Genomic DNA, 19,133 nt, shown 5'->3' with positions numbered 1-19,133 from the left:
AGATGTTGAAAGAAGTCATACGCAAACTATTTATATTTTATAAGATATTGTGGTTTTCAACATGTCAAAAAAAACAGCAGATGTGTGTGAACTAAAATTATTTTTTATCTTTGCTAAGTCAAATACATAATTATTAAGACTAAATTTTTTAATATAATATTATAAAAGGTTATATGCAAACTTTTTATACTCCATAAGATAATTAATTGTTGATCAACTTTTTTTCAGAGAGTTGTTTTTCATAAATTTAAAATACAGAGTAGTGAGATAAAAACCAGGAAAGGCTCTATTTTTCAACCTCCGAGTCATTCCCCAAGTAGTTCTCCCACCACCGCAAAGCTAGTGTTGGCTGGTGCTAAAGGAGAGAGGGAAAGGGCGATGGAGAGGAAAGCGGTGGTGGTTTGCGTGGCGGCGGGCTTTCTGGGGCTTCTCTCCGCCGCGCTGGGCTTCGCCGCGGAGGCGACAAGGGTCAAGGTGAGCCAAAGCTCTTACTTTTTCGACAAAAAAGAGTGCGGTGTTTGATGTTTCTCCAGTAATAATGAGTTTCCTCCTTGAATGGTTTGTTGGACTCGAACTTCTACACGGGTCTTTCTTGGAAGGTGGTTTTGTTCCTAAACTCCTTGGGAAGTTGTTAATTTTTTTTTGGATATTGATTTGGATCTATGATGGGATATCGCTGATTGGGATGTTGTTTGAGTTGTTGATCAAGTTTAGATTGTTAATTTTTCAGAGGAATCTGTTTTTTATTTTTTAAGCATCGATTTTTTCCGGTTGGGGTCCAGTCTTCGACATGGGGATTTTGATGGTCACGGACACCTGTTGCAGTTGTTCTTTGCTACTTTTGCTCTATCAAGTTCTTCCGCTTGTGTTTGATTACTAGTTTCATGTTAGAGGTCAAGTTTTTCCATTGGAAGTTTGGTAAAAAAATTTGGCTCTGGACATGGGCTCTAGTCGCCATAAAAAAATCTTCGATGGTCATGTTATTTGGGTCATTCAATAAGCTCAGTTTTGTTAGATTTTTGACAAACTAAGTACTCTGTTGAGAGCATTAATTCGGTTTTGCTGGATTTAGTCTTCAATAAAGGGTTTCTAAAGCTTATGTCATTAGACTTGATTCTGAAGTGCTTCTTTTGCCATATCAAAGTCTTTTTTTTTTTTGTCTTGCTGGTACTTTCTATGTTAAAGGTCCAGTTTTTGTTAGCCTAGATGCACAAATATAATTGATAAATTAAATATTTGTAATATTCAAAAACAGTAAATAAGAAGAATAAATTAGCAAATAATTGACTTGACAATATAATAATAAAATGAAGAAGAGAGAGAAGATGGTCTGTAGATCGAAGCATGTAGATGCGTTGTCCTAGAAAAATTTATACCCCCCACGCACGGGTCTGCTGGCACAGATCTCCTAGAGATACGACGATCCAATACAGAACCACATCTTTCCCGTCAGTGCGCCTCCAGGAAAGAAAGAAGAGCATGTTCATGTTTGCAGATACCTCAAAAGAAACTTAGAAAAATTATGAGGAGAATAAATTTTTTTTTTTATTTCTTTCTTCCCCAATGATCCTTGGAGCTCTTTTTATCTAGACTCTTGGAATAGGAAGAACAGAAAATTTTGATTGTGGTTTGAAATGATCCCTAGAGCTCTTTATATAGGCTCAGGCACGTCAAAAGAAGAAGATTCCCCTTCCGCGGATTGATGATGTGTCTTCTTGTGCTCCTTTGATTCTTCGGCTTATTGCATCTTGGCCATCCATGTTTCCTTCCTTTTTCGAGGGGCCTTTCCATGCTTGCTCTTGCGCTGGATACATGACACTTATCATGGCCTACTTTCTTTGGAAATTTTTTCATGTTTGCTCCCTTGCTTGTGCGCGGATGCTTGCCACTTGGCCGTTAACCAATTTGGTTTTCAAATTTTTAAAATATTTGATTTAATTCAACAATCCCCCACATAAATTAAATATTTAAAAAAATTAAAATCAAAATAAAATTAAAAAAATTAAAATAAAATGCTGAGTATCTTATATTATGTAATAGGTGTAGATACCTTTCGGTTTGAACCTTCACTTAGTGACAATTGATTATCTTTGTGGAGCTAAGGTGGACTATACCTTGAACCTTGGTCCATGGCTCATATTTCATCAACAGCACACATAATATAGCGTGAACATGCTTGAAGCGGGTTTGCGCTTTACGGCCATGCGCAGGTATCTCTTCATGTGTGTTATTAGGGAACAACCCACTTTCCATAGTCGCGGCCTCATGACTACACGCATATAGGTGAATCCTAAAAAGGGTACGAGCAAGTAGGTACCCTGCCTCGTGGGTCTCGGAAACATTAAGAGTAAAAACTCAACCTAACCCTTACTTTTTATGAGCACTGTTGCCCAAGGGATGGGAAAAACAAATAGTGCTCCTCATTAGTCACCTATTTAGCTTGTTTCTACCTATTAAACCTTTTCAAGTTGGGTTACCACCATGGTGACTTTACTTATGGGCTTAGCCCCATCCCCCTCGACAACTCTAAAACCACTGTTCTAGACAATCCTTTGGTAAGCTGATCAGCTAGATTTCTTTTGGATCTTACAAAATTTAGTGCAATCAAGTTATTCTTTAATTTGTATCTCAATGATTTATGGCGCACTTTCAAGTGCCTATTCATTTTCACATTTGCATTTTCTTGATTGCATTTATCTATAGTAGATCTACAGTCACAATGAATAGATATAGAAGACAATGGTGAAGTCATAAGAGGTAAATCTATCAGTAGATCTCTAAGCCACTCGGCCTCAATGCTAGTGGTATCTAGGGCAATCATTTCAGATTCCATGGTGCTCCTAGCCACTACAGTTTGTTTGGTAGACTTGCATGATACAGCTGCACCTCCTAAAAGATAGACAAAACCAGTGGTGGATTTAGTGTCAACTGTATCACTGATCCAGTTGACATTATTATAGCCTTCCAGAACAGCATGATAACCACAATAGTGTAATTCCAGAGATATGGAACCCTTAAGGTACCTGAGAATTCTTTCTAAAGTAGTCCAATGATCATTATTAGGATTGTGAATATATCTACTCAGTCGGTTCACAGAGTATGCAATATCAGGTCTGGTATAATTTGCAAAAAATCCTAAAGAACCAATGATCTGGGCATACAAGCTTTGATTGACTGGATCACCTAAGTTCTTCTTTAGATGAAGAGATGGATTATAGGGAGTAGATACAGGATGACAATCAGAGTAGTGAAACTTTTTAAGTTAGATTTTCTATGTTTTCAGATTTCATATGGAGTTTTATCATTATATTTGAATGGAATTCTATTCAAGATATAAGATGCAATTACTAGTGCTTCCCCCCAAAGATTTTCTGGTGCACCTGAACTAATTAACATAGAGTTAACCATATCCATTAAGGTTCTATTCTTTCTCTCAGCTACTCCATTAGATTGGGGTGAATAAGGAGCTGTCACTTCATGAATTATCCCATGTTCTTCACAGAACTGGGTCAACTCAAATGAGGTATATTCACCTCCTCTATCAGACCTTAAGATTTTAATCTTTTTATCTAGTTGGTTTTCAGCCTCTGGTTTATAGAGTTTGAATTTATTTAAGACCTCATTTTTAGCTTTGATAAGATAGAGGTGACAGTATCTAGAAAGGTCATCTATGAAAGTTACAAAATATTTGTTTCCACCCCGTGAGGTTCTTCCTGAGTTACATACATCACTATGTATGAGTTCAAGGAGATCAGAATCTCTACTTACAGAGTGAAAAGGTCTTTTAGGTAATTTGGCCTATACACATATCTCACATTTGTCATTATTCTTAAGTTCTGATTTTGGGATTAAATTCAAGTGTATTAATCTTTTAATTGAACTATAGTTTACATGTCCCAGCCTATCATGCCAGACAACAGGAGAGTCAATATGAAGAACAATAGAATTTTCATTCATAGATGGAATAATTACATTGAGCTTAAACAACCCATCACAAAGAAAATCTTTTTTGATGAAAGAGACACCATGGGTTACTATAACTTTATTTGATTCAAAAACAATTCGGTATCCTTGCTGGATAAGCAAGGATCCACTAACTAGATTTCTACGGATGTCTGGAACGTGGTGCACGCCTTGCAGAGTGAGGATCTTTCTAGAGGTAAGTGTCAGATCCACTCGTCTCACTCCAAGCACGCACGCCACAGCATTATTACCCATGATCACAGTTCCTCTACATGAGATCTGATAAGATGAAAACCAGGAGCGATCAGAACAAACATGTATACTAGCTTTAGTATCATTCCACCAGTCAAGTGCTAATTGTGTCATGTTAACTTCAGGTATGAAGGAAACAAACCTGATAGCTGTCTCAGAGGAGTCAGCCCCACAGGTCACCATGTTGGCCTGGGCACCAGAAGTAGCAGGACCCTTACTTCTAGGTTGACGAGTAGTGATCTTGTAGAAGCATTGGTTGGTCATATGGTTGGTCCGACCACAGACAGAACAGCAACGAACAGATTTTCCTTCTTTCTTTTTCTTCTAGTTCTGAGAGAAGTTGGGTCTTCTGTTGTTGGGCTGAAAGGAGTTCCTATGGTTGAATGATTTCTTCTTGAAGGACTTGTTGTGGTTGGGACGGAAAGAACAATTCTGATTTTTGGATTTGGGCTTGGATTCAACATTGTTGACTTTGGGCAAAGGATTGGAGGAGTGGGATCTTTCTCTAAGGCGATGCTGTTCTTCAATCCTAATAGAATTTAGGACTTGCGTTAGAGACACTGGGCGGGTAGGTTTGATGCTAGCTTTGTTGCCTTGGCATTGGCTGATTAAAGACATCCTTGCAAAGGCGCCATCTTTCTTAAGTAAGATCATCTTGGGTGTGGCTCAAAGTCTGACTAGGTAGAGGAAAATTTGTCTATAATACAGGCAACTTGGAAAGACTCATCTAAGTGGGTTCCATTTGCCTGGAGCTGAAGAATCAAGGTTTCATATTCATAGATTTGATCATTCATAGGTTTGGAATCAACAAATTTAAACTTGCTAAAGTCAGAAGCTTTAAATCTCTTTACCCCGGCATCATCAAGTCCATATTTATTTTCTAGGATATCCCAGAGATCCTTGGCACTTTTAGCTATATAATAAATATCATAAAGCCTATCAGAAAGGGCTCCTTGGATTCTATGAAGACAGTGGTAGTTGGTTTCTTCTGGAGTCCTAGTGGAGGAGGCAGCATCAGTTTGAGAAGAGGAAGGAGCAGGGTTTGGGTTGTTGCTAGAGCTGATCACGGGCCTTCTGGCCCGCTCAGCCCGGCTCGAAATTTTTCGGGCTTGGGCATTAAAAAAAGGTCCATGGGTCGGGTCTGGGCAAGAAAAGCGGCTCGATCAAAAAAATCGGGCCGGGCCTGGTCGGGCCATTCTGGCCCATTTCCAGATTTCAAACAAAGAAAAAATCGGGCCTGTCGGGTCGGGCCTATCGGGTCGGGCCGGGCTAGACAGGCCTAGAACCAGATTTATAAAATCGGGTCGGGCCTGGATAAAAATTTAAGCCCGACAGTCGGGCCGGGTCGGGCCTGGGCATAGCTATCGGGCCTAATTTCTGCTGTAGAGCCCGGCCCGAGCCCGGCCCGACCCGGATTTTGATCAGCTCTAGTTGTTGCGAGTAGGAGGTCGTGAAGCAGATGGGTTAGACCCACCAATGGCGGAGATCAAGCCTAGGGTGGTGAGCCAGAACCGCATTTGATTCTGCCACTTTCTAAAGTTTTGACCATCAAACTTTTCAGGTTTAGCATTAAGATTTTCATATGTGTGGGAAGCCATTAATTTGTAGCTTAACACAGTTTTGACACCTGTGGAAAGGAGAAGATTTATGGCAAATTATTGCACTGATATCTAATTTGAACTTTAGATGTCTAGTTGAAAAATTCAAAGAATAACAGCCAGATCAGCTCCAAATCGGTAGTGGAGCATTTGGCTCACTTAAGTACCAGCCTTTCTTAAGCACGTATGCCTTTTTGACAAGCTTTTCTTAGACACCGTTATTCAATAGATAATTTTACTAGATATCGTTCAATTTTATTCTAAGTGCAATATTAAGCTAGCTCCTATGAATTAACCAATTTTCGAATTTCCGTTTGAATGGAATATGGAAATTACTCCGTGAGGAGTTCAAATGGAGGTATTAATAAACCTTTTGCAGGTTAAGCAATCTAATATTTTGCTTGAAAAATTAAGTACTAAAGTAAAGCTAGCATGAATGTGTAGCAGCTAAAATATAACAATTTACAATTGTGTAGCAAAATATATAATAAATGTAGCAATTTAAAATCTAGTGCTAATAGTACATAAACTTTTCTGGATTGTTAGCCTAGATGCACAAATATAATTGATAAATTAAATATTTCTAATATTCAAAAACAGTAAATAAGAAGAATAAATTAGCAAATAATTAACTTGACAATATAATAATAAAATGAAGAAAGAGAGAGAAGATGGCCTGTGGATCGAAGCATGCAGATGCGTTGTCCCAGAAAAGTTTATGCTCCCCATGCACGGGTCTGCTGGCATAGATCTTCTAGAGATACGACGACCCAATACAGAGCCACGTCTTTCCCGTCAGTACGCCTCTAGGGAAGAAAGAAGAGCACGTTCATGCTTGCAGATACCTCAAAAGAAACTTAAAAAAAATTATGAGGAGAACAAAAATTTTCTTTATTTCTTTCCTCCCCAATGATCCCTGAAGCCTTTTTTTATCTAGACTCTTGGAATAGGGAGAAGAGAAAATTTTGATTGTGGTTTGAAATGATCCCTAGAGCCCTTTATATAGGCTCAGGCACGTCAAAAGAAGAAGATTCCCCTCCCGCGGATTGATGACGTGTCTTCTTGTGCTCCTTTGATTCTTCGGCTTATTGCATATTGGCCGTCCATGTTTCCTTCCTTCTTTGAGGGGCCTTTCCATGCTTGTTCTTGCGCTCATGACACTTGTCATGTCCTACTTCCTTTGAAAATTTTTCCATGTTTGCTTCCTTGCTTGTGCGGGATGCTTGCCACTTGGCCGTTGACCAATTTGGTTTTCAAATTTTTTAAAATATTTGATTTAATTCAACAGTTTTTTTCTTTTATATGTAATTCATTTGCCAGGGATTTGGCTTTATTTCTGTAATGATTATGCTGTTTGCCTCATCCTGAAGATTTTTTTGAACATTTTTGGACATCTTTACAGGAGGTGTATTAAAATATCTTTCTCAATATCTGATTAAGGGACTTAGTCATCTTGCCAAGATAGGAAACTATGCTAGATATGGTTATAAGATCTTGAACCTCAAAGTTAATTTTGATGGCAGTGTTCTGAGTAAAGGTGATTATGGTGGGGTTAGTTTTGTTGTTAGAAACACTAGCGATGCGCTAGTGCCTGTAGAGGGAGTCCGACTTTTTGAGATGATAGCTCTAATAGCTCAGTCGCATGCTGTTTGGGAAGGATTGAAATTTGTGGTGATGCATTTGAAGGCGACCCACATTATATTTGAAGGTGACTCATTGACGATAGTTAGGTGGATTTCAAATCAATCAACTACTAAGACTAGTTCCCATCCATTGCTACAGGATTGCTGAAGAATGGCTGCTTCTCTCCAATCTTATGAGGTGACCCATGTTTGTAGAGAGTCTAATAGTGTGACTCATTTGGTAGCAACATAAGTAGCTAATCATATGGGAACCAATCTCTGGGTTGTAGCATCGGATATTTCTTTAGATTTTTTGCATATTTTATTTTTTGATTCATATGTGTTGCCCAGCTATACAGCCCAAGAGGGGGGTAAATTAGGCTTTTCAAAATTCTAAACTACAGGTGCAACGGAATGATATCTTATTAATGTGTAAGTGATGTGCAATGAGTGATATGAACAATAAGTAAGCCAATAAATAAAAAAGAACAAGGCACAAAATCCACGCACTGCAAGCACGAAAGATTTATAGTGGTTCAGTGCCAACCCTAGCACCTACGTCCACTCTCCAAGCTTCCTATTTGAGAATTTGAATCCATTAATCGTTCAATAACAATTACAATGTCGGATACCACCGACCAATCAACCCTAGCTCTCCAAGCTAGTCACTTATTTCCGACATGAGCAAGCCTTGCACTTCGTTTCTAGGTGTGGATCAACCTTTCCAAATTATAACTCAACTGAAACTTGTCCAACAAATACAATGAAGATAATATAACAATAATAATCAATAAATATAATCTAAGCTCCTTATTGAGTAGAAATAAATCAATTAAAAGCTCATTGAAATGATTGGAGAAGCTTCTTGATGTCCACTTCAATTGGGAGTGTTCAATGAATGCTTTCGAAGTGGTTGGTGAAGTTAGATTCAATGCTTCTCACTCAATGAATGCTCTTTTAATTCTCTCTCTTGTTCTTCTTGTTGTTGTCTTCTCTCTTGTCTTCCTTAGGTGTCCCCTTGCATTTATGGCTTCAAAAAGTAATTGGATGAGTTTCTAGCTGTTAAACAGGCTAAACGAGTCGTCGTGAGGCGAAACGACCATTCTGATCTCGCAAAAAAACTAGCCGTTACTATTGCCAAGCGTAGATGGGTCGACTCGACTACTTCAGGGGTCGACTCCTCTTCTCCGGAGGTCGACTTGAGAAAGCTTTTGTTTTCGCTACGCTCTATCTTTCGCCTGTGGCCATTGTAGGGGTCAACTCTTCTTTACTTTGGGATCAACCCATCCATGATTGGGGTCGACTTATTGTCCTTCAGGGTCGACTCGCTAACAAGCTGATTTTGGTTGCTTTCTGCCTTCTGTTTGTGTCTATGCTGGGGTTGACTAATCAAGTTTTGGGGTCGACTCTTGTTCAATAGGAATCGGCTCTTAAGGTTGATTCCTGAAACTGTCCAAAAGTGAACTCTTCTGTTTAGCTTATGGACATTCAAGGATCGGCTGGTAGTGTTTTGGTGTCAACTTCTCTAGTACAAAACTTTATAAACTTGAGTTTTATTCTTCCGCATTAAGAGTTTTGGACTAATATCTTTTTGGCTTCTTGTGAGCATTTTTGTGAACTCCAAGCAAGTGATTAGTAAACTTTTTTACTCAAATGTTTTGTATCATTAAAATCAATCCTTTCAGGTCAACAATATGGATGTATATTCACTAGATTGATATAATAAATCCAGTTCTACCAAAAACAAAAAAGAAACTTCTTTGCTGAATATTAAGGTGTATGGCATGAAAATGGATGTTTAGAGCAAGCAAAGGTTAATGTTGGGCTAAAGAAGTGCCTATTGCTGGTTGATGAAAAAAATATACAAATGGGGTGCAAATTAGCTCGCACTAGGGTGGGCATTAGAAGTACCTATGGTGTTTCAACAAAACAAAGACGGAAGCATTTTGAAATAGCACAAATATCAAATGAATACAAGGCCTTACACTTTGCCGAGGAGTTGTTAATTGTTGGCATGCCCCATAGTAGGAGGGGATTGGTGGAATCCATGGGATTTTGTAATTCATGGCAGGTTTGTGTGGTATGAAGCACCAATTCTCTTCTACCATATGATATGCCAATAGGGCAGAGGAATTTTTTGTAATAAGTTTGGGCCATTTTGCAAATCAAAATTCTCATCATGGAGAAGGTATTGTGAGCTCAAGTAAATAATAAAGTTGTGTTTGCCCTAAAAAATAATCAAAGTACTAGCCAAAAGACGACAAGGAACAAGGGCCTTGCATGATGGTAATAAATGTGCTTAAGGGAGTTATAAGCAACAGGATTTGAATATCTTATCAATGCGATTGCATGAAATGATGAAGCATGTAATCCTGGCATGAGGAGACATGGCCATTAAATGAGGGTTGTGAGTAGCAAAGCCACATCGCATTGGCTTTTGAGTCCAACCAAGCTAACAAATAGAAGACCCCAAGTGCTTGATGCCATAGACTAAAGAATGATTGACCAAGGGGTGATGGGTGGTGGTAGTCTGAGTATCAAAGCAGCCAAGGAAGTCACCCCAGGGATCGAAGGTGTCCCGCCTTGATGAAGGCATGGATATTTCAGTGCATCTCTTTGTTTGCTAGTTAGAAAGGTGTACATGTGATAGTGGTATTGTCTACATCCTGACTTGATTTGAAATGGGCCAATAGTGAGACAGTATGATGGATGCGTGATCAAGAGGAAAGAATCTCTCTTCAGTTTTGGGATGCATATAGTAAAAGAATTTATCTTACTTTTGTCATGTACTACAAAAGCTTTAAATTCCTAGTTGCAAGCTATAGATTTAGTAACCTCAATGCTTTCGTTTTTCCTGCTAGGTTAAAGAATTTATTACTATATCTATTTTTACTTTTCGAGAAAAGTGATCTAGCATTGAACATAATCATTTACCATCAAAAATTGAATAGAATTGTAGTCTAGGTTTTAGTATCAATTGTTGGAGCAGCACACAAGTCCACTGTCTGACTGTTGTTCTGGATAATTTCTAGACCTTCATGCTATGTTTTCCAATTTCTAGTGTTTTTTTTTTGTTGGATTCTGCAGCATGTTGATGAGCTTGAGAATAATGTGTATCAAAACCAAAGACAGTTCACTGGATGTCTTCTGCATTTTTTTTTTCTGTTCTTGGAGTTTCTGGTTAAATAATGTATTCGTACATAACCATATAAAAGCACAACAAATATGTTACTGTTATAAAAGCCGAACTTTGATTTGCCGATTGCAGATGCTATGTATTTTTGTGTTCTAACTGTTCATTTTAGGTCATGATTTATGATTAGAGATAAAGGCATAAGGCAATTCCCTATCTCAAACTGTCTCCTCAGTCCTCTATGTATAGTCTTTTCAAGTCTAGAAACAAGGAGGGTTAGTTCCTAGTTGCATGAGTCCACAATGTGTAACCAATAAGGTAGGTTTCTTTGCTTGCCAATTGGCCTTCTAGCTTTCATGGTAGGCCCCCTTCTTCCCAAAAGTTTCCTTGACAAGGAGTTCAGCACTAATTTAGAGTGCTTGTATCAAGCTGAGAGCTGGTGGCAGATCATCTTAGACCTTGAAGAGTAATACCGTGATTCACAAAGCCTACCCTAAGTAGATGGAGGAGGCTTGTTGGTTAAGGTCAAGGCTAAGGTGAGATGTCTCAAGTTCTGGAGCCAAAGGGACTAGAGAAAGTATCACTATCTTGGAGTGTTTATTGTCTTCTATTCATTTGATATGTAAATTTTTTCTTGAGTAAATAGATTCTTGCAGAAACTTTTCTTGTTCTACTTATTGATTGACTTAAATGATGGTGTATCCTACTTGTATATAAAAGTTGTTATCGGAAGGCCCTGCTAAATTGGTTGTCATAAAATTGGTATCTTTTTGTCAAGTTTGGGTATTTTTTGTTTAATTGATCCTTAACTTGCAGATCTCAGATGTTCAAACAACAATGCCAGGGGATTGTGTATATCCAAGGAGTCCAGCATTAGCTCTAGGCCTAACAGCAGCAGTAGCACTTATGATGGCTCAGGCAATCATCAACACTGTAACTGGGTGCATATGTTGCAAGAAGCATCTAAATCCATCGGACACCAACTGGACTGTAGCATTGATATCCTTCATTATTTCTTGGTAATCTTCTGAACAAGAAGTTTATATTGACTTTGATATTGCATGACTCTTGCTAACAGCTGTTAGCTCAGCTGGTTGGTTACCCCCCACCTAAGGGCTTTCCCTTGCGGGTGGTCCATGGTTTGAACCTTGTTGGTGGGACATTATGACCTGTGATGCTATAAGATGGTTCTCTCAAAAGATATTGCATGACTGCACATTTCTTTTTATTAAATACAAACTTCTCGGATATTTATTTCATACTTTACCTGCATTTCTCCTTCAGTATGGTATTCATTTGTGAGGCTTGATTGGCTTCATATTAGAATCAGTCAATATTTGTATGCTGTCAGACCACATTCTGGAGTTTGATGGGTTAAAATTTTCATCTCCTAAACAACTTTTTGCTAACATTGTTCATTAGCACTTTTGAATTTTCTTTGACACTTTTACATCTGTGATTTAAATGCCCTGAAAGTGTTTTCAATTAAATGTCTCCTACTAGCTTCTCTTTGTGCTCTTGCACTACAGTTTGTTTTTAAGAAATTCAACTGGGAGATCTACATGAAAAATGACTTAATGTAATTCTGACTAGTGATGTTTTGGATCATGCTTATGAAAACTCTTCTAGAAGGTCTTGTTAAAATAATCAAGCTATTAATATGGCTCTTAAATACACATGCAATTCTTCGCTGTTAGTAGGAAGTTAGATAATACAACAATGAGTTGGAGTGTGGGTTTGGTGATGCATGAGTAGCCTTTTGTTTTACATACACATGCATAGCAGGAGTGTGGGTGTTATTGGATTCTTCATAATGGAACAGGCTAATTCTGTGAGATTTAGAAAGGGAACAGAATCTCAAAAATTTGGATAACTTAATTTAGAAATGCATATATTCTCATGGAGGGTGGAAGCAAGCATCTGGACGTCCATTCTGTTCCCTCCTTTGCCTTTTTGATTTATGAAGGTTTAGTTGTCAACGAGTGCTGTACGTAGGTATGCCTGTGTATGACATGTTTAAATCAGATCTCCATGTCAAATATAGATGGATATGAGCAAAAAAGTCTACTTAGGGTGGATACTTGCTTCAGAAATTTGTCCATGCATGGGCTTTCTAAAGCATTTCCTTATTCCCCTTTTCTTTTAGAGAGAGAGAGACACACTTTCTTGTATTTGCACCCAAATCTGCTCCTGCCTCTAGCACCTAAGCATGGAAGTGCTAGTTCAGTGGGTATTTTGATCACATGTGAGTGAGTGGGCATGGATGACACCAGGTGTTATGTGCGCAAAACCATAACAATATTCTCACCCTTTCTTAGTATATACAATACTTTTTTCATCTATCTATGAGTCAATATATCCAAGTTTTCTAGCTTTCATCAAATAACAGATGTAGATTTCCAGCTCCCTTTGTGCTCGACAACCTTACAAAACATTAACATATAAGATTTTGGGAATATTATGTAAAAAATCCCTAAAGTTGCTAGTCTCATGGGATTAGGCACTTTTGTGGCTGTATTTTTAGGATCGTCCACCGTATAGTTTTGTGGATGCTTGTGCCATTTTACAATGCTCTCGCAACGAGTGATATCACACATTCTTCGATGCATTCGCATGTATGCTTACATATGAATAACATAATAGTGAAAACATGTGCCCCCGCTTGCCGTGCGAAAAAAAAATTATAACAAATCCTGTCCCGATTCCCCCATCCTCCATATGTGAAAAGTCTATCTTCCAACTCATCCTATGTTCCCCACATATCATCCCATCCTCCCTCTCTCTCTCTCTCTCTCTCTCTCGCTCAAAACAAAACTAGGTGAAGTAGAGGAGCAACAAAAGCAATGGTTGAGGACTCAATGCGATTTGGCATCATGGGTTGCACCAAGGTTTGCTGAACCGGCCCGAACCGGCTGGTTCAACGCATACCGTACCGGTACCAATGCCCACCGGTATGGCTCGGCTATTGAAAACAGTTCCGGCCCTATAGGGGCGGGAACAGACCAATTTCCGCTGTGTACCGGTGCGAACCATCCCGGTTCGCACTGGCCCAAGCGTGGGGTCCCGGTTCGCACTGGCCCAAGCGTGGGCTCCCCGCGCACCCCTCGTGCGGGGAAGAGCGCGCGAGCGGTTTCCCACGCTGGGAACCGCGCGTAGGCGCGGTTCCCTGCACAGAAAACCGCGCCTGCGAGCTAGGAACCGTACCTGCGCACGGTTCCCCGCGCCCGCACAGGATAGCTCACCTGCGTGGGGCAGTGCTAATGCCACTTTGTGGCATTTAACGCGGATGCGCGCACGTCCGCGCGGTATTTTTTTTTTTGTCTTCACTGGTACAGTACCGATTCAGTTCTGTACCGGTACCGTAGCGGGTACAATCGGTACGGCGGATCTTGGTTGCACCACTATTACCCACAAGGTCTCCCAAGTCATCTCGCCGCAATAGCAACATCGTCGCCATCAGTCATCACTCCCTTGAGAAGGCCTACCTCTTCATCACCGACACGGCCTCTCATGCCCATGGCTCCTATGACTCATCCTCAACAACCCAGTCATCAACACGGTCTGTGTTGATTCCCACCAACCTCAACATGCACTGGCTAGTGGTTGTGGCCGAGCATAGGAAGCATGTGCTCCTCAAGAAGCCCACACTACTCTCCATCGTCAAGCTGGATAGGACCTGGAGCTCGTGGATCCAACAGTGTGTAGTTTTTGTACACCACCATGTGGGTCAGCCACCTACGGATGGCGCAGATGAAGGAGCTCTTGTTTGATGCCAACCTTTTTGAACTCTTCGAAGTGGTGATCTCCTTCGATGTATGCAACGATGCGAGACCCTATGAAGGGCTCGCTTGGGATGGTGGCCCCCATCGTTGTTGGCTTCATTGTTGGGGCCAACGTCTTTGCTGCCAGCCTATTCGGTTGTGGCTCCATGAAATCAATAAGGGAGAGAGAGGAATCAGAAATGAACGGTAGGGAGATCGGAATTGATGAAGGGGCACACGTTTTCTTTAATTTTGGGAATTGGGATGTGTTGTCCTTTTTTGGGGGCCGGGGAAGGGGGTGGACGTGTTGTGTTATCAGCATATAACCAATATACATGCTGTCGCATTGAGTGGGCTGTGTCAGAAGTTGTGAGAGTGTAGGGAGGGGCATAACCATCTGCATAATTGTACAATGGATAATCCTAGAAATGCACCCTCAATCGTATCCAACGCTGTGAGAGTGGCATCTTTAGGGGAAATTTATATAATATTGTCGAAGATTCTCTCCAATTTGGACCTTTACATTTGTGCATCACTTATCTCATATATGAAATAGTGTATATGCACTACCATGTAAAATGCTTATTGAGAAAGGTGGAAATGCCACCATCAGGGTTCAACTTGGGACTTCTACCTGGTAGAAGAGGGGAGCCAACCAATTGATCAAGCCCAGTTGGCATGTACAACAGGCATATAGTATGCAATCTCTTTGGTCTTCATCAGTGTTGCATGGACATAGACATGAGAATCAGATTTGGATGCATATCCAAGTGTTTGATTTCACAAGAAGGAGAAAAGGAGATACCGGGATATGTAGGATAAATTATAATTTTTAACTAAATTATATAATTTATACCTTTAGTATTCTTTGTTTAAACTTAACAAATAAACATTAAGAAGATATTGTTAGTTAAGGTCTTTCAGTATACATATTTCTCATTCAAACTTCTCAATTAACTTAAGAATATAAGAAAAATAACATTTTCCAATGTAATTTCAATACCTCCATCCTTGGCTAATCGCTAAAAAGAAAGAATACGCACTTCTAGCATGAAAATGGAAGGTTAAACTCATTGTTGTGAGAGTTCAACTCCCATCCAATCCTTCAAAAAGGGGTAATTATAGAAATTCATAAGGATCTAAGTATCTTATAGGCTGATACTTATTCAACTCGGATATGTATCTTACATGCTTTTTAAGTCAGACGCGAGTGTCCAGATAACATAGGTCTTCGTTCTCATGAATGCTCAAGGTTAATAGTGGGTTGAAAATAAACAACTAACCACCCATGCAAGCACTCCTTATTTGAGAGTTGTTTCCCGTTCATTGTCAGGGCTTGCATTAGTTTGGTGATACCACCTCCTCAATTTTTAAGAAGGCAACTAACCTGAAAATAGTATAAAAAATGGAGATTCTATGTTAATACTATGTGCATTTGATTTTTTTTTTTTACTTTTTGTTTTTGTAAATAGCTCTACGTGGCTGACAATATCTGACCTCTATATTTATCCAAAGCAACTTGGGCTAGAATTTTGTAAGGACCAAAGCTTGGTGACTTTTCCTCAAATGGGGTTCTTTATTGTTATTATTTCCGTTGCTAGATAGCTTAAGTTGTTTGGTTACTTTCTTTTGCAATTAGTTTCAAACTAAGAACTTGGGGAATAGTTGTGGGTTCACGTTTCAATGGATTACATTCTTCATACGCTTCAAAATTACTTTTGTACCCACTCTTGAAAAGCACAAGCAATAGCATCATAGATCTTCTCCCATGACAAGACTGGTCTCCCATGGTATGTATGTTCTTTATTGGAACTATATTTTACTACACTGACTCTATACTCCTGGCCAATGGCGTATGATTATTATTTCTTTGTATAACAGGTTTAAGCTATCAGTTATCTTATTCTTCAACCAAATCAGTTTATTGCTCTAACACATCCATCCTCTAAATGCAACTCTAGCATGGAATAGAGAAGTCCTGCAAGTAACTGTCTTGCTCTTTCATGATAAGTGAGATGACAAAAAGAAAATGTTTAACAAGTACCCAATGTTGATATCTATCCATTCTTTCCATCATATCGACTCGCTTGATTTGTTGAATTCCTGCTCATTATTAGATAAACTTATACACAATAGATTCTTTGTAGCCATACAAGTTGAAAGTACACACACCCTCCCCATTGGTAGTGGTCCATGTCCGCCACTTTGGTGCATTTTTAGTTGGCTAGCACAATGGAAATTTTTTAGATATATAAAGAAGGAATTTTTTAAACATAATATCTTCTCAGAGTTTTCAACTAGCTAAGCAGACCGCCCAATCTAGCATCCTTATGTATATAAATGCTGGTCAGTGAAATAATTCAAAAGAATGTATGTTTGGACAGTTTAAGAACTACCAAGCTGTTCATTTATCCAAACCAATTCAAGACTGGCTGGTTCATTTAGGAGACCTCAATTAGGGGCATGGCGAGAAAGGTATTGGGGTAAGCATGAAGAACTGATTTGATCTTTAGAGGGAAATTGCTGATTTCTCAAAGCAAAGATAGGTTAAGATCTTTTAGGAGTTTTCTCTGTCTAAGAAGGAAAGAATGGTGTGAATCATTCCTATAATTATGAAATAATTGTGTGCACCTTGATTATGGGTTAAGCAAAGAGAAATCTCAGAATAACAGCCAAGATGAAGTAGGAAAATCTGTAGTTTTCTTCATATTACAAAATGCTAAGTTACTCTGCCATAGAAATGGCAAAAACTTCATCGAAAGTTCCCATACCAGTTCATTATAATTAAAGAAAGGTGATTGCGTAAAAGACTTACAGGCTTGATTGTCTCTATCCTCTAACAGTAGTTTCTGTCTGGTGCTGATAGATTAGTTTCAGTAGCATTACAATTGTCTGATGGATCCAACTTATCATGTTTTCATTAACTTGAAATTTGATTATTATCTGTGGTGCATGTAGACTTGATAAGCTTGGAACTTTGATAATGCACCAGAGCAATTTGTTGCTTATCATCAGAAAAATGAAGAGAGAATTTTCAAAGCTCTGGGAATGCTGGCCTTCTGTTGTCTTTCATTACATATGGTATTGATGTCTCTAGATTTTTCTTCTAGACTATTTTCTGTTACTACATGTCTCTTGATCTGGAATTTGTTTTGATGCTTGTTGGCTTCAAAGAACTGGTAATGTCATAACTAGTCATAACAGTTGTCTTTAATCTTGGTTCAGCCTGAACATCTTAAGTTCCTGGTAATGCGACCACCTAAAAAGCAACCTATTAATGCACTTTATCGATTGAGCTGAGCATTTTGTCATCATGCAGGGTGACCTTTATAATAGCATTCCTTCTGTTATTAACCGGTGCTGCACTCAATGACCAGCATGGTGAGGAAAGCATGTACTTTGGTAACTATTGCTATGTTGTCAAGCCTGGAGTTTTCTCTGGAGGGGCTGTAATGTCCCTCGCAAGTGTTGCTCTGGGGATCGTTTACTATGTTGCCTTATCATCATCAAAGAATGTGCAGTCTTGGGATCCCCAGCAAAACCAGGGCATTGCAATGGGGCAACCTCAGATCCCTCCGCAGAGCACGCAACCAGTTTTTGTGCATGAGGATACATATAACAGGCAGCAATTTCCCTGAATATGGGCTGTTTCCGAAAATCTTGCCAATCCTTTCCTGGTTCATTCTGCTCTTTCAGTTTGCCATGTGAATTGTATAAAGACAAACACCTGAAACACATGACTTCTAGATCACGAATTGTCTTCTTCGGGCACTGTATTGTTCTCTTGTTGCATGAGGCCTGGATATGTCTGCAGAGTTGGATTTTTGCTATGCCATAAGGTACTCATGTTCATCATGGAAGAAGGTGCTGCTTTTCCTAGTTGCAAATATTTAGCTAAGCGAGAAGAAAAGATGCTGTTGTTGTTTGTTGGGATTGAACTAGTGTACCAATGTTGGACTGCTATACAGCTTTAGCATTAGCAGCACTCCAATTGTAATGTATGGATAATACTATAAGCTAGTTAGTGGTGGACAGCATTTTGACGGCCATGAATTGATTTTATTAAGACATGGAGAAGAAATTTTGGATTGTGTAGAGAGATTAGTATTTTCTCATCAAATATCTGTATCCAGGATTAATATTCATGGATGTTGTAGTAGTCTTGTAGCGGCAGCTGTGTTGTCTCCAGGGTTAGCTACCGGCTTCCTGCTTCCCCAGCATACCTGTATTTCTAACTGCAGTGAATCTACTTGCAACTCTTGAACGGTTTCTCCGTTTATAAGAGTACTTAAGGTGTGTTTGGTTGCACTACAAATTTGGAATTGCAAGTTATGGTGGACCCACTGCTGGTGTATCAAATGGTCTAGGGGGCAACCTGGGTTAGGCTCAACCTCACCTGATGCCCTCAACCCATTCATTGGGTAGGGTTGGAGTGAGGTATTATATAGTTCGATTGGATTAGGATTACAATTGACATTCAACGCAACCCAGATCTGACTTTAATCCAGCCCGAACCCACTTGACCTAGCTTGATTTAACCCAACATAATTTGATAGTACACAAATAAATATTTATACTTTCCATAAATTACTTATGTATTTATATAATTATATCTTCTTGTGAAATTATGTATTTGTGCATCATAAAAATTGATTAATAGTCAATAAATAAATTCATGGATTGTAAAAATTGCGACTACAGTCATGATTAATTTTGTGACAAGTTTTGAAAGAGACTAATTTCTGAATATAAAATATTCCAGCGATCAGTCTCAACCAGCTAGGTCTGAAATTAAGAAAAGTGG

The 19,133-nt window shown here is 39.1% G+C and overlaps 1 protein-coding gene across 1 annotated transcript; it reads left to right on the top strand.

Moving 5' to 3' along the window:
* The first annotated feature begins 263 nt into the window (after nt 1-263).
* Nucleotides 264-18,474, top strand: LOC103697492 (protein MODIFYING WALL LIGNIN-1). The gene is made up of 3 exons (XM_008779360.4): nt 264-474; nt 11,385-11,587; nt 17,649-18,474. Exons 1-3 carry the CDS (start codon nt 379-381, stop codon nt 17,965-17,967), a joined length of 618 nt encoding a protein of 205 aa, XP_008777582.1. The 5' UTR covers nt 264-378; the 3' UTR covers nt 17,968-18,474.
* The last annotated feature ends 659 nt before the right edge of the window (nt 18,475-19,133 follow it).

Source organism: Phoenix dactylifera, unplaced genomic scaffold (assembly GCF_009389715.1).
Source record: "Phoenix dactylifera cultivar Barhee BC4 unplaced genomic scaffold, palm_55x_up_171113_PBpolish2nd_filt_p 000895F, whole genome shotgun sequence".
Taxonomy (NCBI): domain Eukaryota; kingdom Viridiplantae; phylum Streptophyta; class Magnoliopsida; order Arecales; family Arecaceae; genus Phoenix; species Phoenix dactylifera.
The sequence above is the reverse complement of the archived record's forward strand: the minus strand, read 5'-3'. Positions and strand labels throughout refer to the sequence as shown.

Excerpts from the sequence above, each read along its gene's own strand:
- LOC103697492 (XM_008779360.4), top strand. The coding sequence starts at position 379 with ATGGAGAGGAAAGCGGTGGTGGTTTGCGTGGCGGCGGGCTTTCTGGGG. Across the intron at positions 475-11,384 it reads CGGAGGCGACAAGGGTCAAG|ATCTCAGATGTTCAAACAAC; the intron begins GTGAGCCAAAGC and ends CTTAACTTGCAG. Across the intron at positions 11,588-17,648 it reads ATATCCTTCATTATTTCTTG|GGTGACCTTTATAATAGCAT; the intron begins GTAATCTTCTGA and ends GTCATCATGCAG.